The sequence below is a fragment of the Acinonyx jubatus genome, chromosome D1 (genome assembly GCF_027475565.1).
Source record: "Acinonyx jubatus isolate Ajub_Pintada_27869175 chromosome D1, VMU_Ajub_asm_v1.0, whole genome shotgun sequence".
Lineage (NCBI taxonomy): Eukaryota > Metazoa > Chordata > Mammalia > Carnivora > Felidae > Acinonyx > Acinonyx jubatus.
The window spans coordinates 52,587,783-52,611,099 of NC_069390.1; the positions used below are offsets into that span (position 1 = coordinate 52,587,783).

General features: G+C 41.7%; 2 protein-coding genes and 1 pseudogene across 2 annotated transcripts; all 3 read right to left on the reverse strand.

The window, feature by feature from the left end:
- Window positions 1–343: 343 nt before the first annotated feature.
- LOC106966104 (olfactory receptor 51J1-like) lies at window positions 344–1,297 on the reverse strand. Its single transcript, XM_015062178.3, has one exon. It carries the CDS (start codon window positions 1,295–1,297, stop codon window positions 344–346), a length of 954 nt encoding a protein of 317 aa, XP_014917664.3.
- Window positions 1,298–13,017: 11,720 nt separating this feature from the next.
- LOC106966025 (olfactory receptor 51A4-like) lies at window positions 13,018–13,880 on the reverse strand (annotated as a pseudogene).
- Window positions 13,881–20,298: 6,418 nt separating this feature from the next.
- Window positions 20,299–21,186, reverse strand: LOC106966150 (olfactory receptor 51L1-like). Its single transcript, XM_015062223.3, has one exon. It carries the CDS (start codon window positions 21,184–21,186, stop codon window positions 20,299–20,301), a length of 888 nt encoding a protein of 295 aa, XP_014917709.3.
- Window positions 21,187–23,317: the final 2,131 nt, after the last annotated feature.

Here is a 23,317-nt window from a genome sequence, read left to right on the forward strand (position 1 = left end):
CCTAGAACAGAGATCTCAATAGATTTCCCAGGACACCTTCCATCTCCTGATTACCTTTCCCTTGTGGGGAGAGTCATGCTTTCATTAGCAATCCTTCCTGCATTCCTGCTCCAGCTGGGCAAGGTAATGGAAAACCTCATGTAACACAACATTTAAAAAATTACATCAATCCTTTGTACTGTTCTGTCACACATAGTCCACCCCCACGGATACTCCAGTTTATTGCTAGATTATGTAGAACTTCTGTTAGATAACGTATTTTAAGATAACACCATTTGCATAACATGCAAGCTGGGACCACCCGGGATTATAGAAAAAAGTCCCCTCCTACTTTGTCCTTTGTCTAAACTCTGGCTCTTTTCTCTGAGAACATTCGGACAATGCCACGATGAATCTCCTTGGTCTTAATGCTGTAGACAATGGGGTTGACAACAGGTGGGAAGAAGAGATAAGCATTGGCTATCATAGCATGCAGCAAAGGGGACACGTGGTGTCCAAAGCGGTGCACCATAGATAAGCCAATCATAGGCACATAGTAAGCGAGCACAGCACAGATATGTGAGCCACATGTGTTGAGTGCCTTCCTCCGCCCCTCCCCAGTGGTGATACTCAGTACAGTGTGGAGTATGAGCCCATAGGAGATGACAATAAGCAGTGAATCCAGCCCAAAAGTGGAGGTAACAATGAAAAGCCCATAGATATTGTTGATAGAAATGTCCCCGCAAGGTAGATGGATAAGGTTGGGGTGGAGGCAATAAGAATGGGAGAGGACGTTGTGGCCACAGAAGGGCAGGTGCCTTAACAGCATGGGCAATGGGGCCATGAGCATAATGCTTTTCAGCCCCACGACAGCTCCTGTGCCAAAGATACGGGGCAGGGTTAGAATGGCTGTATAGCGCAGTGGGCTATAGATGGCCACAAATCGGTCCACAGACATGGCCAGCAACACAGCTGACTCCATAATGGAGAACGAATGGATGAAAAACATCTGAAAAAGGCATACATCAAAACTAATCTCAGTGATGCCAAAAAGGAAGATGCCTAGCACCGTAGGCAGAGTAGATGCAGAGACACCAACCTCAGCCAGTGCCAACATGGCAAGAAGGAGGTACATGGGCTGGTGTAGGGCAGTGTCTGTTCTGATGACATGAAGGATGGTGCCATTCCCAAGGAAGATGATAATGTACATCAGGCAGAAGGGGATGGATATCCAGAGGTGCTCTGCCTCCAGCCCTGGGATGCCAATCAGAATGAACGTTGTAGGTAAGAACTCCAAAGAGCTATTAGAGTTCTTCATGTTGAGATCTCATCCTGTGGGATCAGTGCTACCTTAAAAATTAGAAAAAAGCTAGTGAGGTCACATTATAATGGAGAAAGACCCCTGGACACTGAGGGAAGGGAAGAAGAAAATAAAGCTCACAGATTTAGGTTGCCAATGATCTCCTTCCTGAAAATTGACAGATGGCCACCGTCAGAAAATTCCCAGTATTAAAGGGGTTACAGTCTCCATCAGAGAAAAACTCGAGGCTGATACAAAATTATCCCTCTAAATTGTACTTCCTCTTGGGTCTGCCAAAGGAGAAACAACTGTCTTGTCTTGGTGTGGAGATGCCTGGCCCTGGCTGCTAGGGAGACAAGCATGTGTGTGGAGGCAATCTCAGGGTAAGGTGTGGACTAATGTCAGGAAGTGGTGAACAAAGATATTTTTGATAAATATGGATATAAGGCAAAAAGCACAGTAAATAAAAACACCCAGAAATGCCTGTTGAATGAATATAGATACATGAGTGATCGAGGTTCAAAGCAAGGCTAAGAAGTGGCAGTGACCACAGCCTGGAACAAATGATTCGAAAATTAACTAAAAAAGAATAGAATCTGGATCCACACTGGGTTTAGATGTTCTGTGCTTTAAAATGACTAGGAAGCAACTTAAAGGATGATGTGTAAAGGTCAGAATGAGGCAAGAACAAAGGCTGATGGATTTGTATACAGACTTTAAAGGTCATGAAAATAGTCTGTCATGATGATATACAGATGGAAATAATTCTGTCACGATGATAGAAATAATCTCTTGACTCACAGTTCTTGAAGATGACCTACCTGATCCATTGGACCTTCTTTCTGGCTCAGACACACCCATGATTCCACTGCAACAACAACCCAGGGAACCTAAAGAGACTTTCAAGGAAGGTTCCTCTGGGCAGGGAAGGAAGGCAGCAGAGGGAAGGAGAAAACCACTTCCCTAAACTGGGTACATTTTAAGGTCAACATCATCTGGGATGGCACAGGAATCACAGTAGAATCCTGGACTGACAGGGCAGGAAGGACCTCTGGAAGTATTTTAAATTAATTTACCCCCCACTCACCCCTATGCATATACGTGTGCACATGCACACACACACACACACACACACACACACACACTTGCTCACATACTTGTATTTGCACATATTTCCACACTTGCTGAAATCTTGTTTGCATCTTTCCTGATGAGAATTCTCTACTCAGCCATTGCTGAACTTAGAGGGACCTCACTCTTACATGCTGGTTATTCTTTAGTCCTTCTCTGCAGGCTGAGGTGATACCCAGTCAAGAAGCGACATGACTAAAAATTAAGATAAATGAGTGACTTATTAAACTAATATCATTAGCTTACAAAGGTGGTTAGCTATTACAAACACACCAGTTATACAGTATTCTTTGGGACAAGCACACACAGACATAGCCAACTTCATATAGATCCCATTAGACAACTGGATTTAGAACAAGTTTTTAAAATAAGAAATGGCAGGGGCTCCTGGGTGGCTTAGTCTGTTAAGCGTCTGACTTTGGCTCACAGTTCGTGGGTTCGAGCTCCGCATCTGGCTCTGTACTGACAGCTCAGAGGCTGGAGCCTGCTTCAGATTCTGTGTCTCCCTCTCTCTCTGCACCTCCCCCCCGCCCCCCGCATTCCTTCTCTCTCTCTTTCTCCCTCAAAAATTAACTAAAAAACATTAAAACATTTTTAAATAAGAAATGGCAAAGCAGCTCTTCTGAATCAAAAAGCAAAATAAATGGAAGAATTATGGCATTCAGCCTTTATAGGCTTGAGTCTCCACACATAATGCAACCAAGTCTTCCATTTTAAAGAGCCCTTTCTGGATGCACTCTATCATCTCTATCTTGGTTCCAGGTTTTATCTTCATTCCCAGTTGTACCAATTCCATTGTTATTAACAAAGAAAAAGCCTTCCCAGTTGTTGTCAGAAACTACTATTTAGCTTACCCCTTCCACTCCTCAGCAGACTGCAGAGAGGATACGCACATATAAGCAACCAGCTCTCCTTCATGCTGAGCGCCACACAGGACCCCGGAGACACAGAATCCTGGTCCTACTCTGAAAATCTCTGCACCTTTCAACCACGGGTCAAAGAACTCATCCTCTCCTACATATATGCAGGCTCAGTCATCACATACCCAAAACGCCCTCTCTAATCTACGAAAAAAGAAAAAGTGCTACGAAAAAAGAAAAAGGAAGAAAGGTTGGTGGGGGGGGGGGGGGAGGAGTTCAGGATACAGTGGGAGGGACCTAGAGGGAAAAATCTAACTTATTATAAAAATCAGGGAAAAGCTTTTCTTAGGAAGCGATGTTTCAGCTGAGACCTGAGGAATTAGAATTTTCCTGCGCTAACTGGAAGGGTTGAGGGGATGTGATGTGGGAAACCGTGACTGTGGTGGCAGGTGCACAGGACTGTACTTTAACTAGGACTAAGAGAAAACACAGAGAGAAGGAAACCGTGGATGTGCCTAGGATGTTAAAATCATTTCTTGTTTTCATAAATTGTACTTTCATGAAAATATGAAAGGGAAAAATGAAACAAGAAAAGCCCATAGCCTATCTGCACACAGGATCCCTGTGCACCTGCCGTGGTCTGATGCGGGTGTCTCAGCAAGAATTAGCTTAGGAGAAACTGCAGAATTCTAAGCTGAAACTTCAGGTAGGGACATTCAGAGACAAGTCATTGACCTCAAGACATGATCACACTTGGCAGAACTCCCCACGGCTAAGGGACTTGGAGGACACTTCTGTTCCCCACTAGCTGTGGGGCACAGATGTTCTCCCTTCTCCTCCCAAAGCCCAGCATGTCTTTCTTACCTACTCAAAGGACCACAGTTGGTCTGCCTCAGGGTTGAGCAGCTGTTTATCATGCCTGTGGCCTCACTGTGCCCTTGGTCCCATGGCTCCCTATTTCTAGTTGATGCCACCCTGGTGACCTGATATAAGAAGGCACAAATCCCGAGGGACACCTGCAAGCAGGTTCTTTACTCTCCTGTTATCTTCAGTCTTCTCTTTCCATTCTGTCTGTCTGTATGTCTGTCTTTATCCCTTTTGCTTCTTTGCATTCTTTTTGTCCTCGACCTCCAAAGTCTCCCCAGCCAAGCAAGGCTTGGATCTCTTTCAAAATGATCTTAAAAAGGCAACGATACCTCTCAGTTTCAGATTCATGTGACAAGAATATTTCAGGTTTGAGGAGGAAAGGGTTTTTTTTTTTACTCCAAATCCATTGTAATAGGACACAATAAGTCAGCAGAGAGAGGAGAATATGGTACAGTAAATACTACATCCTTGGGAGTGGACAGAAATGGAGGTGAATTCTATGCACAGGGCAACTTTACCTACTGAAGCTTCATGAAGCTCTTTTCTTTATTTTTAAAAATAGAAATGTTAATACTCACCTCAGAGTGGCTCTGAGTATTGAATGTGAGCCTTTAGCAACCAATGACTGTCGGCATGCCCATGCTTTCTGCCTCCTCTCTCAGGAATCTTCAGAAGGGATCATTGAAATTCAGATCATCCTCAAATATCTATTAATAGTTATCTTTACTGATGGAGAGGGACTTGGTTCCCTGAGGAGCAAGTGCCCAGGTAATTTTGTCACCCTTTCTCAGTGTCCAGGGACCCTTAAGGGAAACAAGCAGTGTCATAGAGTCAGTACATATTTTAAATGAACATAATAATAATAATAAACATCTACTGCACGAATAAAATAATTGATATATGTAATTTGTGTACAGAAATGTCTGGCTTATAAAAAGTGCACCCTTATAAAAGGGTTAGCTATTTTTATAACAACTGTAACAATTATTTTTATAACACTTTATAGGACAATTGTATCCTGGAGAAATAATATATCAATCTACTATGATCATCAGCTATCACTTTTATAAACATGCAGATAACAAGTAAGGAGCAGGGCACAGAGTTGATGGTAGCCATAAAACATCAGCAGTGTTTAATAAAAGGAGATGACGGAATCCAGGGGGTTAAGCTCTTGTGAGAAAAGGTTTCAGGTTGGGTTGGGGGCAGGGGAACAGGAGATTGATCAGAAAAGGGGGGTGAATAAGGCTTACCAGCCTGTGAGGACTGGAGAGAGCTGGCAGAGAGTGGGCATTTCCAGACCCAGTTGTAAAGAGGATTTAAAATTGCTGAAATAATGAGTTTTGGTTATTTATTTGTAGATGGCTGGTTCATTGGCTAATTTTCTGACCAACAAGAAAAAAAAAAGATTTGGCTTGAAAATCCACCATGACCCATTTTTATAGGACTTTTAAAAGTTGTTCATAAAAATGTACTTTTTGTGTTGCTGGTTTAACAAGAGAGAAGAGTTTTGTGTAACTAGTGTGGAAATGCACTGATATGTGGGTAGATTAGATGCAGATATATATGAAGCCGGCAGTGAACTGAGAGACTTGGAGAAGATGGAGGGACTGAGTGAGACATGGCCTTACTAAAGTCAAATAAATCTAGTGTCGAACAAGAAACTGAGGGAGTTTGGGAGATCAGAAAACAGGCTAGTAGAGATTCAGGAGACGGCCGTGGGGTGACAAGACAAAGCAGAACTGAATTAAACACATTGGAACTGAAGAAGAGAAGTTGAGATAGAAGTTCACTGCATGACACCTGTGGACACTGAGTTGAACTTCGGATGTTGGTGTATTTTCCCCCAGATGTTAATGCCCGTTTCAAACATTTAGCAAAAATGTATGTATAAAGGAGATTGTCATTTTCCATTATACATTGAGATTAGAGTGGCGCCTGGGTGGCTCAGTCGGTTAAACGTCTGACTCGGTTTCAGCTCAGTTCATGATCTTAGTTCATGAGCTCAGCCCCTGAGTAGGGCTCTGTGCTGACTGACAGTGTGGAGCCTGCTTGGGATTCTCTCTCTCTCTCTCTCTCTCTCTCTCTCTCTCTCTCTCCCCTTGCCTGGCTCTTTTTCTCAAAATGAATAAATAAACAAAAAAAATTGATATTGGGTTCTAGGAGAACTTTGGTTAAACTTCCCTTTAGAAATCCAGCACCCTTAACACTCATTATACCTTTAAGGATCCCCTCTCTCTCAGCAATATATGAAAATTAGAGTTTGTATTTATTTACTATTTTTGTCAAGTAAGTTGTACTAAGGACACCTCACACCTTTCTCAGAAAGACACATTTCATATTCTTGCCACTAATGGGATGGGAAATATTTGCAACGTTTCCATGAGAAATATTTGTCCACAAATTTTTTTTTCAGTTTTTGCAGCAATTTTTATATAAAACTCTTGCTGAGATGAGTATATTTTAGGTGAGGCATTGTGATGGAATTATGTTTTTTTTTAATTAAAAATGTTTTTAATGTTTATTTATTTTTGAGAGAAAGAGAGACAGAGTGCCGGGAAGGGAGGGAGGGCAGAGAGAGAGGGAGACACAGAATTTGAAGCAGGCTTCAGGATCTGAGCTGTCAGCACAAAGCCAGACACGGGGCTCGAACCCACGAAGCTTGATATCATGACCTGAGCTGAAGTTGGACTGAGCCACCCAGGCATCCTGAAATGGAATTATGTTTTAAAAAATGGAGACTGTAATTTTCTGTAATTATATAACTTATATTTCAAATAAGGCTAAGAATATCGGAGTATCAGACATCGTATACTTTTGGAACTCCACATTTCCTATAAAGTTTTCCTGTAATAAATTGAAACTAGCAAAATCCTAATACTCCACATAGGTAAACACACACTACATACATTTAATTTACTCTATTACAAATGAATTTGTGCTGTGTGTGTAGAATTAAATTTTATACATGTTTTATGAATTTTAAGATGATCATTCATGTATTCTCTTTCTGGGTTAGCCAAAATTACCTATCTATCTATCTATCTATCTGTCATCTATCTATAATCCATCTATCTATGTATCTATCATCTATTATCAAATATAAGCTGCTTTTAGGGAAAATGCTTTTCATGTTTCTTGTTTTTTTTAATCTTTCTATAGTTCTATTTCCAACGAAAATGAAAATGCAATCAACGGAACAACAGTGAGAGACCTCATTTATCTTAAAAAGGGAAATCAGGCCTTCCATAAGGTTGGACCAATAGGCTTGATGTGTGATAGATCAAAGCAAGCAGGCAACAAACCTAAACAGAAACAAATAAAAAAAAACAGCCCGCAATGTTAATGTCTAGCTGTGTGATATTTGTTTCAGGTTTAGTAGACTCTTTCTGCACATGAAAAACTGAAGTTTTCTTACTATATACTAGAACTCTGTATTAGTATACATTTCCCTCAGGTTCTTAAAACACCTGAAACTTATTTTCACAAGTTGCTGACATTTTCCATGAGTGTTTTTTCTGACCTAAAATATGCCTTAAATGCCCACAAATTTAAGTTTGTTCTCAGAAGCAGAGGAACTTGTCTTTCCAACCTAGGTCAATAAAACAATAAAGTTATCACATATATGTGAGCACCGTCCACCATCTCTGCATCAGCAGAATTATAAAAGGGATGAGAACAGCTCATTCCCATCTTCTTTAAAACAGGTGTTTGGGGCACCTGTGTGGTTCAGTTGGCTAAGCATCTAAGTCTTGGTTTTGGCTCAGGTCATGATCTCACTCTGCCTGGGGTCAGGTCCGTGTCAGGCAGAGCCTGCTTGGGGATTCTCTCTCTCCTTCTCTCTCTGCCCCTCCCTTGATGGTGCACATTCTCGCGTGCTCTCTATCTCTCTCTCAAAATAAATAAATTTTAAAAATAAATTAAAAAAAAAGCAGATGTTCAGGTGTGGGCCAAACTCTCCTGTTTGTTGCTAAAGTGTGAAGGGTGTAGGTCTGCTTGTACCTACTGGGGAAAAACACAACATTTATAAGTAGAGGGTTAGAGATAAAACAATTTCACAATTCTGTTTACTGGAAAATTAAGCAGACAATAAAGAAACAGGACAAAAGCAACCATTTAAATGTTTTCTAGGACTCCTGGTAAACCCAAATTTCCATTTACTAAAAATTTAAATTATACATTAAGCATAGCTTAAGTGGCAGTCCCCCTCAATTCTCAGCAAACACATAATGCATCCTGATAATTACCTCTTTGTAACAGAGTAAATGCACCTGGTTTCAGTCTGAATAGTTTTATGGATATGTCTTGCAGTGAGAAAAAGAATATGCAATGCTTTTTTGGAACCCTGGCTTCTTGGATGATGAACAGAAAAGCTCAATTCCACATCTTCACCCATGACCACTTCTAAAACCAGTCCTGACTCAAAGACAAAAACAAATCCTAGACTCTTTCTAATAGTTAAATTTGAGCAAGTTTTAATAGTGAGTCTGATCAGTGTTACAAGAAGGTATTTCTCTTGTTTTGTGTACCCTTACAAAACACAAAATGTTCTTTCTTTAATAACCTAAATATCTTCGCATGACAGTTTATCTTTTACTTTCCAGGAAGAGAAAATGTGAATAGCATGTAGAAAAAGCTTCCGTCACAGTTAGCAACTAATTTTCCCCAATCCTTAATATCCAATATGAGTGCTAATTTTTAAGTTTATTTTGAGGGAGAGAGAGCACGAGCAGAGGAGGGGCAGAGAGAGGGCGAGAGAGAGAATCCCAAGCAGGCTCCACACCATCAGCGCAGAGCACACTTGGTGCTCAAATCCTCGAACCATGAGATCATGACCTGAGCTGAAACCAAAAGTCAGACACCAACTTGAGCCACTCAGGTGCCCCGAGTATTAATTTTTAAATAAAAGTTGAATACAAACATGTAAAAGGTCTGAAGCAATTTCAGGAATATGGAAAGCTTAAAGTAATATAGTAGGTTGGGAAAATATCTTGATCTCAGTGAGTGGCAAAATGTTCAGGATCATGAACTTGAATTTAAACAGGGCACGTTCAGTGCAAATGAGGTGAAGAGGTTTACAGTGTACAACAAACAGAAGAGTCTCTAGATCTGGAGTGCTCTCTTCCAGTACCTCAACAAATGGCTCAGGTGAGATCTCTGTACATTCATTGGGGTAAGAATATTTTGCAAGGCAGGTATATGACTGGATACTTGAGACGAATAAGAGGCATACAATTATCACTGAGTTATGAGCCACTAATCAGAACATCTTCAGTGTAGAAGGTGATACAGGAAGATTGTAGGTTGTGGAAAGGAAAGGGATACACAATTTTTACTCCTAGTCTTCTGTGAATCTCCCTATTCTGGGCAGGGAGGAACACATTAACACCATGAAATCCGAACCTGGATTCCAGGGTGTCTGAGACTGAGAAAAAAGCCACAGTGTGAGCGGTCATCAGATTCCGTCCCCCAAGGGGCGACACTATTGCAGGGAGAGATGGAAGAAAGAGAATGATGACTAGGCAGAATGGATATATTTACAAAGGGGGAAAAAAGTACAATTATGAGCAGCATAGAGATATTCTCATGAGAAAAAGAACCTATATGCATGGAAGCTTGTAAAAATAGTTTTTATAAAACCTATAAGAAAAAAGGAACCCATATTCAAACCTGAATTAGTCTTCATTACATTTTGAGGCAGATTACTAAGGTGTTCAAGGATGAGGAATTTTAGGGGCGCCTGGGTGGCTCAGTCCATTAAGCGTCTCAGGTCATGATCTCACGGCTCATGGGTTTGAACCCCGCGTCAGGCTCTGTGCTGACAGCTTGGAGCCTGGAACCTGCTTCAGATTCTGTGTCTCCCTCTCTCTCTCTGCCCCTCCCCTGCTCACGTTCTGTCTCTCACTCTCTATCAAAAATAAATAAACATAAAAAAATGTAAGGATGAGGAATTTTAAACCATAGATACATATATACTTGAATTCAAATCTCTTTTCATGACCCATCATCCCTTGTATGTTGTGAACAACCTACTTTAGAGAGTTGTGTCAATTTGGGAAATATATTGCAAGATATAACTTTGATAACACCCTCACACATCCCTTTCTATTTTCAAATTTCCTTTCAAATGTACTCTTATCTCATATACCATATCTGAAATATCACCATAGATTTTCTTTTTATTTATTTATTTTTTAAAAATTTTAGTTAGTTAACATATAGTATATCAATGGTTTCAGGAGTAGAATTCAGTGATTCATCACTTACATATAACACCCAGTGTTCATCCAAACAAGTGCCCTCCTTAATGCCCGTCACCCATTTAGCCCATCCCCACCCACCCACATTCCTCCATCAACCCTCAGTTTAGTCTCTATTGTAAAGAGAATTTTATGGTTTGTTTCCCTCTTTCTTTTATTTCCCCTTCCTAAATGTTCATCTATTTTGTTTCTTCAATTCCACATATGAGTGAAATCTCATGGTGTTTGTCTTTCTCTGCCTGGCTTAGCATAATACACTGTAGCTCCATCCACATCATTGTGAATGGCAAGATTTCATATTTTTTGATCACTGAGTAATATTCCATAGATTCTCTATACATGATAAAGATTAAAACATGTGCATTTCCCCCAAAGTCTCCCAGATGTTACTAGGAATGTTTAACTTAAGTACACATACTGGGACTAAGAATAAATTTTGCATTAAGACCAGAAAAGTTTTACTGAGAAGTTAAAGGGCTTAATATTTGAGGAGCATATTCTTATGACTTCAGAAAGAGATTCTGAAAAAGTAAGAGAGGGAGAAAAATTGTAGTCAATACAGAAACAGAGGAGAGAGAAAGACTAATGCGTATACAGTGTCATCAAATGAGGTTTTTGCACATAGAAAAAAAGGGGTGATATTAATATAAAGGTCAAGGAAATGTATGTAGACCTGTATTCATTCATTCATTCATTCATTCATTCATTCATTCAATAATTAATTTGTTCATTTAGCAAACATTTATTGAGGAGCTAGTATGTTCCAGGCACGAGAGGGACCACAGTGCGTAGTGTATGGTGTGAATGAAAAGACACTGTCCTGCCTTACCGAACTTAAAATGTACCAGACATCAAAAAAATTACAATAGTACAAAGATAACTACTTGGTTACAGTTGTGATGTGTTGTATGAGACAAACAACAAGAAGGAAATGTGCAGTTAGAATTCATGATGGGATTCTCATATGGGGGACAAGTCGTCTTGTGAGGGGGAAAGAGACATGCCCACGTACAATAGATTCTTCCAGTGAGGTTTTATCAGAGGGAATTAGTGTTATTCCCCAAAGTCAATTAAGTCAGTATTCCTCAAGAACTGTACAGACTCCTGATTTACGAAACTGTTGCTTCTGGGATTATTATCAATTGTAGGATTTTGTTCTTAGTACCTAGTTTGTGTCTAATTGCCCCAAGGTTTGAACAGGTTACAATTAAATATATGTATATATACATATACACTTAAATATATACACTTAAATATACACTTAAATATATGTATATATACATAGTTATGTACATTTTTGTAATGAAGTGTTGAACGTATTATTCTTTTTTTTAATGTTTGTTTACTTTTGAGAGAGAGAGAGACAGAGAGAGAGCAGAGGAAGAGCAGAGAGAGAGGGAGTCACAGAATCTGAAATGGGGCCCAGGCTTTCAGCTGTCAGCACAGAGCCTGAAGAGTGGCTCAAAACCATGAACTGTGAAATCATGACCTGAGTCTAAGTCAGACACTTAACCAATTGAGCCACCCAGGTGTCCCATGAATGTATTACTCTTAATTTTTAAAAACAATATAGATGAAGGAAGAATTCTTTTTGTTCTTCTCTTCACCATCACAGACCCCTCCAAAAGAAGCTATTACTGTTATCAATTTAGCATATATTTAAACACTAAGTGATATTTTTATATGATTAAATTGTTTTATAAAAAGCATTATCAAATGTGTGTGTGTGTGTGTTAGTATCTCTTGCTTAAGCCTTGTGAGTACCTATCAACCTGGATCTTGTTTTAAATTTTATTTTTACATTTTATTTTATTTTTTTGAGAGACAGAGAGAGACAGAGCATAAGCAGAGGAGAGGGAGACACAAACTCTGACTTGTCATCACAGAGCCTGATGTATGGCTTGAACCCATGAATATGAGATCATGACCTGAGCCAAAGTCAGATGCTGAACCAAATGAGCCACCCAGGTGTCCCCTGGGTCATTTTTCTAAACCATAGAATACTCCACTCCTAACTCATTTAACTATTTCCCCATTGACAGCCAGTTCATTTTTCTTTTATTATTTTATCTCAAACATTGCTGAAATGAAAATTCTCATTCACATCTCTGTGTTCATAAAAAAGCATCAGAGTATAAAACTAGGGCCGTGCTAAGAATTGGAATTTCTGGGTTAAGAGTAGGTACATTTAAAAAAAAATGTTTTTTAATGTTTATTTTTGAGAGAGATAGAGCATGGGTGGGGGGAGGGGCAGGGAGATAGAGGGAGACACAGAAACTGAAACAGGCGCCAGGCTCTGAGCTGTCAGCACAGAGCCCAAGGCAGGGCTCAAACCCGTGAACCGTGAGATTATGACCTGAGCCAAAGTCGGTTGCTTAACTGACTGAGCCACCCAGGCACCCCAAGAGTAGGTACATTTTATGTTGACACAACCAAAAGAGCTGACAAAATACTATACAATACTGATTTACATTATGATATCTTGTATATGAAATGTGGGTTCTCAAATTCATCAACATGCAGCCTTATCAAGCTTTCTAACTTTGATAAGGTGAGGAGCACTCTGTGCTTCACTGGACCACCTTTGGTGATGAAAATGACTGGCTGGCAGGTAACCATCTCATCGGCCCCACCTCCTGTATTTCCTTTGAAGAATGAGTTGGATTAGTGCCTGGCGAATCTGCTTTGTCTTAACACTGTAGATGATGGGGTTGAGCACAGGAGGAACCAGGAGATAGACGTTGGCCAAAGTAGATGGACAGCAGGTGCAGCGTGCTTCCTGAAGCGGTGCACCAGAGCCACGCTGATCATGGGCACGTAGTACACAAGCACCGCACACATATGTGAAACACATGTGTTGAGGGCCTTCCACCTCCCCAGAGGTAATGCCCAGCACAGTGTAGAGGATCAACACATAAGAAGGATGATGAGCAGTGAGTCCAGCCCAAAAGTGGAAATAATGCAGAGCCCCAGGATGTTGGGACATGTATCCCCACAGGGCAGCTGGATTAGATCTAAGTGAAGGCCACTCTTCAATCCAAGTGCAGCACCAGTACCAGCAGTAAGGGGCCCTGTCAGGATGGCGGTGTACCTCAGTGGGTTGTAGATGGCCAGAAAGCGGTCCACCGACATGGCCAGCAGAACTCCTGACTCCATGATGGAAAATGAATGTATGGAGAACATCTGCAACAGGCAGGCTTCAAAGCAGATCTCATTGGCACCAAAAAGGAAGATGCCCAACAGAGTGGGCTGTGTAGAAGCAGAGACACCAAGCTCTGCAAAGGCCAGCATAGCTAGGAAAAGGTACATCGGCTGGTGCAGAATGGTGTTTTTCCTGATCACTGCCAGGATTGGGCTATTGCCCATAAGGGCCACCAGGTATATGGAGCAGAATGGGAAGAAAAACCAAGGGTGCAGGGCCTCCAGACCAGGGAGGCCAGTCAGCAGGAAATATTTGGGGATGAATTGACCGCTGTTGAACATTTTCCTATGTCTGGAGTCCAGGGACTTTGACCAAGGCAGGTGCCAGAGATACAACCTGGGGTGAGACACATAAAGGTAATTGGAGGTTGGAAACCTGAGATTTCCTCTGCCTTGTAGGATCTGCCAACTCATGTCTCTCCTCCCATTCATGACCAGTACCTTTTGGTCTTCGATGATAAACAAAAATGTGGAGTCATGCTTGCAAATAGGTATAGTTCCAGAATAAGGGAATCTGGTAGAGTATTTTAGCATCATATTTAAAACTGATCCATAGTGGGTTCACTGAGTATATTTGATGGGAACTGAATGTTTTCCATGTCTCCATCAAGAGAGGGTATTGTGTAGTTTTAAAAAGACATTATCAGGGCGCCTGGGTGGCGCAGTCCGTTAAGCGTCCGACTTCAGCCAGGTCACGATCTCGCGGTCCGTGAGTTCGAGCCCCGCGTCAGGCTCTGGGCTGATGGCTCAGAGCCTGGAGCCTGTTTCTGATTCTGTGTCTCCCTCTCTCTATGCCCCTCCCCCATTCATGCTCTGTTTCTCTCTGTCCCAAAAATAAATAAACGTTGAAAAAAAAATTAAAAAAAAAAGACATTATCATAAGGACACTAACACAATGAAAGCTGTAATCTACCAGACATTCTATAAATTCCCTATTAGAAGATGTTGGATTTTAAGGAGCCAATGGGGATGGGGGTTAATAAAATTACTTCAATGTTGGCATAAAATCGATCAAGAGATACAGCTACTAAATGCCCATCTCTGCTACTCCAAGTAGCATCGAAGACTGCTCTTCCCTGGAGACACAGACTTATCTAGTTTTACTGGATAAAACATCTCTAAATTGGACTCAGTTCTCTATGTTCCTTCTTCAACCTCCCGGATGATCCCTTTGGCTCTTATAAACAGTAGGAGAAAGCACAGAAAAAGTCAGTGTTTTTAAGGTTAATGAAAAGAACCCACTGGAATTTCTATTAATGGAAAGAAGCATTCTGCCCATTGGAGAATTCCCCTCCCATTGTCAATCCACACATGACAGCATGGTTAATCAATACTTACTATGTCAATGGAAACGACGGGCAGTAGTCCTGGAGCATGGTCCCTTCAGATCATATTTCTGAAACTGCACATATAAAAACAAAAATATTTATACATGATGGCCTACCTCAATAGTGCTGATATCTTGTGAAACCCTGTCTGGGAAGGCAACATGCATCTCTTTACACTATCCAAAAGATGTATCTGTTGAGAGAGGCAGAGACCTCTACATACCAAGAAGAGGTATCTATGAGAAGACTTCTGACCTCAGGATGAAATATCAGTTTAAAATCTATGTGTTAGAAAGAAAAATGAGAGAGGAAGAAAATGATATCTCTCTCATCAAGTATAGAAACCCAGATCTTATTCCCCACTGGAAGCAAACGCCAAAACATGACATGGGGAGAAATATATAGGCAATGAGGAAGTTAGAGATACTGAGTGATGGGATATGGTTGAGTCTGTAAGCCATGTTTTTAAATTCCTGATTTCTACTTTCAAGTGAGCTCTATGTTTAAATATGTAAAATGGAAATAGTCATACACTAGATAAAAAAATTAAGGGGACTAAACATAATAATGTATATAAAAGAGTCTTATAGGGGCGCCTGGGTGGCTCAGTCGGTTGAGCGTCCGACTTCGGCTCAGGTCACGATCTCGCGGTCCATGGGTTCGAGCCCCGCGTCGGGCTCTATGCTGATAGCTCAGAGCCTGGAGCCTGTTTCGGATTCTGTGTCTCCCTCTTTCTCTGACCCTCCCCTGTTCATGCTCTCTCTCTGTCTCAAAAATAAATAAAATGTTAAAAAAAATTTTTTTAAATAAAAAAAATAAAATAAAAAAGTCTTATAAAGTACCCAGTAATCATCAGCTATAAGAAAGTAATATTGGCCATTGTGGAGGGCATTGGCTCTTTGGTGAAGAGCCATGGCTTCTCTCTGAGGGCTAGACTTCAGTGATGACATAAGGTGTTCCTTGATCAGGAACATTTTATGCTGCTGCTACTCTGAGCCTGACCGCTTTTCTAATTAGTATATTGTCCCTTTCATCTTGACCTTCCATTCCTCAATTCCGCATATTAACAGTCTAAGTCATTTACTTCCTTTTATAGTGCATAAGATTCTGATATGTTTTTAGCAGTCCCTTGGATTACTTAGAGTTCAGTATTCACTTAAAATTGTGTGCCTTATTTATTGCTCCCAGTTTGTTCCTGTTATGTATTTTGGAATTTCGGAGCAGTGTGCATAAAAGATAGGGTTGCAGACTATGGAACCAGATTGCCTTGGTGGGAATCCTGACTCAGTCATGATCCGAGGGGCTCTCCATTCCCTACCTGTAAAGCAGAGAATCACTATAATATGTAGCCACAGGCTTGTTTGAAGCTTAAACAAATGAGCCTGTATGGACCAGTTAGCATAAAATACACTTTCAGTAATTGTTACTATTGCAGGTGAAATGATAATAATAGTGTCAATGAAAGTCAGGCTTTTAATTTTTATATAATCATTTTTCACTCAGACCTTTCTCTCTCCATCTTTATAATATAATATTCTTTTTCTTTTCTTTTTCTTTGCAATTAAGCAATTTCTTAATTGCCTAAGATTTTCTAGATTGAAGAAATCAACTTTGTATCTTTATGCCAGCCTTTTTACATTGAGTCATTATAGGTGTCTGGAATGCCTCGGAGACATCATTTACTCCTTCTTCCTTATCCATCAGGGACGCTGCATGTCACCCATATTTTAAAAGCCTGCTGCTTTCCACAAGTACCTGTGAGCATTAAAAACAAACAAACGGGCGCCTGGGTGGCTCAGTCAGTTAAGCATCTGACTTTGGCTCAGGTCATGATCTTGCGGCTCATGAGTTCAAGCCCCATGTAGACCTCTGTGCTGACAGCTCAGACCCTGGAGCCTGCTTTGGATCCTGTGTCTCATCCCCCCCACTCTGGCTCTGCCCCTCCCCTGCTCATGCTCTGTGTCTCTGTATCTCTCAGTAATAAATAAACGTTAAAAAATTTCAAACAAACAAACAAACAATGTTTGCCTGAGAAGTGAGCCCCTGTGTAGAACTGCCAGTACGGAGTATCACCCACCACCTCAAAGGAAGCCCATGAAGCCTGAGAGAGAATATGCCTGTGTGTGGTACTGGCTGTGGGAAGTGAGAGTGGTCTGAGGTCCAGCCTACACTTTGGGTTTGTCGTCTTCATTGTCTGTTGGCCAGTGTATTAATTTTGGAGACACCAAGAAAAAAAGGGAAAGAACCTGATTCTAAAATGCATGGGATCCCCTGGCACTTCAAAATGGTCTGGTGGAGAGGGAGTCAGTGGCATCTGAACATCATCCATCGGTGTGAATTAGTAAGAGGAACAGTGATTTTTGCTGCCCAGCTACTGTTGAAGATGAAAGGAAAAGTCTTCGTATCCCGTATGTTCATCCTCTTTGAATGGCATGCTTCTTAGTGCTGATAAAACTCCAGTGAGACCTAGCTTCTTGACTTGACTGGTCTGTAAATCCTGACACACCCTAACATGTCTTTTCCCTCATGGTCATTCCTGTGCTTTTTTTGTTGTTGTTCTGTTTTGTTTTTGTTACTGTTTACTTTCCATGCCTGTTTTTCCTTTCTTAAGCACTTCAGCATTTAGTACAACTAAAAATCACATTTTAGAACAAATACAACCTGCACCGCTGTTGTATAACATCTGGCTCAGATGTCAGTCCTGGGATGTCTTCCTCATGTCAGGCATGTGGTTAATCACTTTCTGCACCAGCACCTCTCCCTACTCTAGCACTCAGTCCCATATATTGCTGTTTAGTTGTTTGTTAGTCTTCCAAGGAACACTTAGGCCTGTATTTTGAGCATGTCCCCAGGGCTTTATAAAAGGGGAGGGATAAAGGGAGGGAGGGAACAGGAAGGAAGGTGCATGTTGATGTATGGTGATATATTCTAGGCTGGGAGCTTAGGGCAGGAAGTGGTGGAAGAACTTTGTCTTCTTCTATCGAATGAGAGTCTCTCTGAAGACAAAAATAATGTAATATCCTTTTACTTCATTGTAGATGAAGAGCTGTTATTATAGGAGGTCTGAGGTCCATGCTGATGAGTGAGGTGTGTGGGTTGAGTGGGAAATATGAGGACAGGCTAAAGCAGGTCTTCTCCTGAGAATACTCAAAGTGACCCACTCTTATACATTTTACAGCTTGAGAGAGTGAGAAGTTGGCATTTCAAGTGACTTGCCAAGTCATGCTGGCAAAACTGCAGTTAAAGAGGAGACGAGGAAGCCTGGACAAAAGCCACACATGGAAGCCGGTGATAAATGGGTTGGGCATGGGGATGAGTCAGCCAGAAGAGGGTGAAGGACTGTGAAAACCACAGGTCATCAAGGAGCTAGGGTTGAGAGGGACCAGGCCCCACAGGTTATGTGGCTGCCTGCATGGGACGGAGGGGACAAGGACCATTGATGTGGAAAGTGAAAGAGAGGAGGGTAAATGGCCCTAAGCAACAAAGATTTAAAAAGAGAATTAAATATCTAGTTTAAAAAGATTGGATTTGGAGACAAAATGGCGGTTTCCCTGTCCCAGATTTCCTGAATTAACAGAGAGGAGTTAAGTAAAACAGACTCAAGTGTTTCTCTGCCATAGTGAGGGTTTCTGGATAAAAGTCTGCATCCTGCCCGGAGGGCAGGGGTCTTTCATGGCAGGAGGAAAGGGAACAGAAAGCCTGTACTGGAAAGGAGATGCATCTCAGAAAGAAAACCCCGGGTTCAGATCACCTGAACAGATTTCCCGTTCTCCTGATCCCACAGGCTGGACTTCAGGCCAACCCCGCTCCTCTCCTATAAAAACTCACCTGCCCTTCAAGGTGGCAGGTCTCAGGCCAGATCTCTACCTCACTACCTGGAAACAGGGGCTAACTGGCCTTCTTCTTTATCATGACTTCAGAATTAGCCTTCTCCTTCCCCCAGTTTTGCCAGTCAGTCCCCTGGGGGACACAGGTAAACCAGCTTCAGAATGTGCTGCCTCCGGGCCTACAGAAGTAATTAAGCCAAGAGCAAAGGATCCCAGGGGATGCTGTCTGGGGAACCTTAAGTCAAACTCTGAGAAAATATAGAACAAGATGGTGCATGCATGTGTGGATGTGTAAACATACACGTCCATGTGAGCATTCTTTTATGTGCATTTGCGAGTGTGTAAATTTATGTAAATGTGCATATGAACACATGCCTGTGTGTGCATATGTGTGTAGATGTATGCATAACCATGCTGCTTGTTTGAGAATTTTGTTTGCAAGTTTGCATGAATCTGTGAGCATGTGTCCACAAATATAATTGAATGTATATTCACGTAGGTGGTGATATGACATAGGTATGTCTTTAAGTCATTAACCCAAGGAAAGAACCTCCAGATCTGAGAAAAAAGGTGCAATTAATTGAGTGTAGATTCATGTCTGTATATGTGCATGAGTGTATTGCATTTCTCTCTAATCTTATGTATTTGTATGACAGTATATGTTTGCTTAAAGAGTCATCTAGAATACTCTTATAATTGTCTTATATCCTAGTCCTTATTAGTCAGTGACATTCCTGTGTCCTGTAGGGACAGGAGAAATTGCCTTATGCTGAAACTGGCAAAGTATGATCTAAGCAGCCCTTGGAATTTGCACCTTGTACTAAGATCTGGCAGTTCTTTTGTTAGGTTAGTGGCTCAAGGACATACTTCTGTCAGTTCGTTATACTACCTACAGGTCTGACACACTCTCGGCCCCAATTTTTCTCATTCTGGTTATAAATTAGGCTTTGATGCCTCTCCTCAACTTAGTTCTGTCCCAGACTATGAAATGGACAAAAAAAAAGCAACATTGGAAAGTTCCTCTTAGATCTAAAAATAAAGTTATCCCCGGTGAATGTGTATAGCAGAAATATTATATTTTGATGAATTGTGGCCAACTCTGAGGTTAATCCAAAAAATGTGAAGTGATGATTCAACTTCCCGAATCATCAGAGTAACTTATCACCAATGACATTATTGTACAATAAAAGTTCTACCAAATAAGTAGAGGAGAAAACATAAAAATCACTCTGAACATGCAAACATTTGAGTAAAAAATATAATCATTCTTTTTAATGTAAGAAAGTAGTGGATATATATTTGTATGTGTATACATAAGTAGTAATAAGCATCAACTTTTTTTTATTTTAACATTAGAGTTAATTCATGATGTACCATCAAACTAAGATAGGTAAACAGAACTTGTTTTGTGGTATGAAGGCTCTAAAAAGAAGGTTTCACTCATTCCTCATTTGGAGTTGCTCTAGTCCATTTCCAACATCTCACTGTGTCTTCCCCAGTGAAACCACCTTGAGGATGGCCCTGCGGATCTGCTGGGTCTTGATGCTATAGAACAGGGTTCATCAGGGGTGGGAAGAGCACAGAGACAGTGCCCATGAAGATGTGCACCAAGGGTGAGGTGTGGTGCCCAAACCTGTGCACAACAGACAGGCCTAGCACAGGCACATAGAAGCAGAGCACGGCCAGGATGTGTGAGACACAGGTGTTGAGGGCCTTGAGCCTCTCCCCGGCAGAGGCGATGGCCAGCACAGTGTGGATGATGATAGTGTAGGAGAGCAGGATGAAAAGGACATCGGAGCCCATGGCCAGCATGATGATGCACAGCCCATAGAGTCTGTTGAAACGTGTGTCAGAGCAGGCCAGGAGGACCATGTCCTGGTGAAGGCAGTAGGCATGGGACAGTGCCCCGGGGCGACAGTAGTCAAACTTCCGTAGGTGCAGTGAGGGTGCCACAGTGATGGCAGCACTCCGCACGCCCAGCACAGCCTTGGCCAGTGGCACACAAGAACCTGTGAGCACTGATGCATAGCGCGGTGGGAATCGGATGACCACCAGGCAGTCCAGAGCCATGGCGAAGAGCACCACTGACTCCATGAAGGAGAAGGAGTGTAGAAAGTGTTGCTGCAGAACACAGGGCACCAGGCCCACCATCCGGGCATCAAACCACAGCACACCCAGCGCTGAGGGCAGTGTGGACATGCACAGGCCCAAGGCTGTCACAGCCAGGATGGCCAAGAAGTAGTACATGGGCTGGTGGAGAGAAGGCTCAGTTCGTACCAGATGCAAGATGGTAGCATTACCTACGAGGGCCACCAGGTATCCTACAAAAATGGGTAGTGAGATCCAGTGGTGAGCCCATTCCAGGCCTGGGAAGCCAGTCAGCAGGAACGTAGAGAAGCTCACGTTGGCATTTGGTAGGGTGGATATCCTCATTCTCAAGAAGTCTATTCGCTCTAGGAAAAGAGGGTAGTACTTTGAAGGTTACTAGATTGTTACCATGAGCACCTCTGCTATCACTGGACACCAGTCCCCTGCTGGTGTGGGCTCAATGACCTCTGGCCTCTGCATGCCGTGGACTCAATGACCTCTCAATTCACCAATGCCCACACAAACAGCTTGTCCTTTTCATGCTTCCTCCCTTCTTTCTCTTCTTCCCATTCATCCCTCTACTTACCTCAGTGACAGTAAGCCTCGACAAGGGTTTTCTCTGCTTTTGTTCTTAACCACTAGTGAAAGATAAGGTTGGGTTTTTGTTTTTTTTTTTTTAACTTAGAAAAATCTAGCGCTCCACCTTAATAGAATACTGAGATACTCTGAAACTCTGTTACTCCTAAGTTGTCTTCTGTGTCTGACCTTACCCCTTTGAGATTTTCCTGTAGAAGAAATTATATCTAATTTTTCTAAGCAGATTGAGAATGCCTTAGAGAGTTTCCTCATCCAGTCTGCTCTCCAGTTTATCTCCTTATTGCCATTATGAGATCCTCTGCACATATCCCTTTGATCGAGAGAAAAGTTATCCTGCTTCCCTCCACACCCAACCTCTCTCAAAGAACCCAGGACTAGCTCTCTAGTACCTTATGCTTCAAACATCTAATGTCCCTGGGAAGTCACGCTCATTCATCCTATATAGTCTACCTCTTTAAAGCTGCTTCTTTTACTATAATTCCTGGAATTTCTTTATTTTCGAATCTAAATTCAGAGTCCACTGACATTCCTTTTCCTTCCTTCCTTCCTTCCTTCCTTCCTTCCTTCCTTCCTTCCTTCCTTCATTTTAATGTTTATTTTTGAGAGAGACAGTGTGCAGGTGTGTGTGAGTGGGTGAGAGACAGAGAGAGAGGGGGACAGAAGATTCAAAGCAGGCTCAATGCTGAGAGTAGAGAGCCCGATGCAGGGCTTGATCCCACAAACCATTAGATCATGACCTCAGCCGAAGTCAGATGCTTAACCGACTGAGCCACCCAGGCATCCCTCTTTCTTTCACTCTTTCTTTCTTTCTTTCTTTCTTTCTTTCTTTCTTTCTTTCTTTCTTTCTTTCTTTCTTTCTTTCTTTTCTTTCTTTTTCTCTGTGTTTTTAAAGGTACCTGTCCTCAGAAATCAAGCTGGAGACCTGACACAACTTTAATAAATCAGGGCAACTTATTAGAGTGTATTTCCCAAGTAGGTATTGCAAAAAATGCATGTCAGTAAGTGTACCTTGAAACAGAAGCAATAATGACAAAGCTTGTTCTTTGCTTAAATTAGTTTATTGAAAACCAAAAATAGGGATACCTGGAGAGGTGCTCACAAGACAAGCCCTGCTATCCCGGATCTCCGTGTCTGATACAATATTTGCTTCTGCATCCTCATCAGTAAAGTAATGATAATGATATTTCCTAATTAAAGAATGGATGTGTTTTTATTTGCACATGATTTATATAAAATTTAGCACCAAGTCTGGAATATAATAAACAATAAATGTATTTGTTGTTGTCAAAGCACTGATTTTCTTGTATTCTTCCCCTACAGTTTTTACTCTTTATCTCCTCCTGTTATGAAAAAATTAACTCCATCTCCTCTTTAATATGACAGTGCTTTAGACCTTGGCATAAGTGCCATGTGCCTTTGGAAGATTGGGGAACTACTGACAGTCAAACAGACTGAGGGAGTAATTGGGGCAAAGTGATAAAAGGGGATACTGAGGAATAGATCACAACACATACCGAGGGACAGATAGGATGAAGCTGAGGAACGGGGGAAGGTATAATGAGGGTCAACTAGAGGAAGGAAGAGAGACAGTGAAATTGTGGCCTTAATAAGAATATGCTGAGGGAGACCCATAGTTCAGGAAGCAGAGGAGGCTGGAAGAGGAGGAAATGGATGAAGAAGGACAGGGTGTGGTGAACACTGGTGAGGAAGATGTTGAAGGACAGGAAAGGGTCAGCTGGGTGTCAGGGAGAAAGGAGCTTGTGTGACTTTGAGGAAGAACCTGAGAAACACAAGATGAGGGCATGTGAGGCAGACCTGGGAGGACAGATGAGCTGGAGGATGGTGAAGCTGAAGTCAGAGAGAGGTTTCTGGAAGGCTG

What these genes read in the sequence shown, in the direction of transcription:
- LOC106966104 (XM_015062178.3), bottom strand. Translation starts at nt 1,297, where the DNA reads ATGAAGAACTCTAATAGCTCTTTGGAGTTCTTACCTACAACGTTCATT.
- LOC106966150 (XM_015062223.3), bottom strand. Translation starts at nt 21,186, where the DNA reads ATGAGGATATCCACCCTACCAAATGCCAACGTGAGCTTCTCTACGTTC.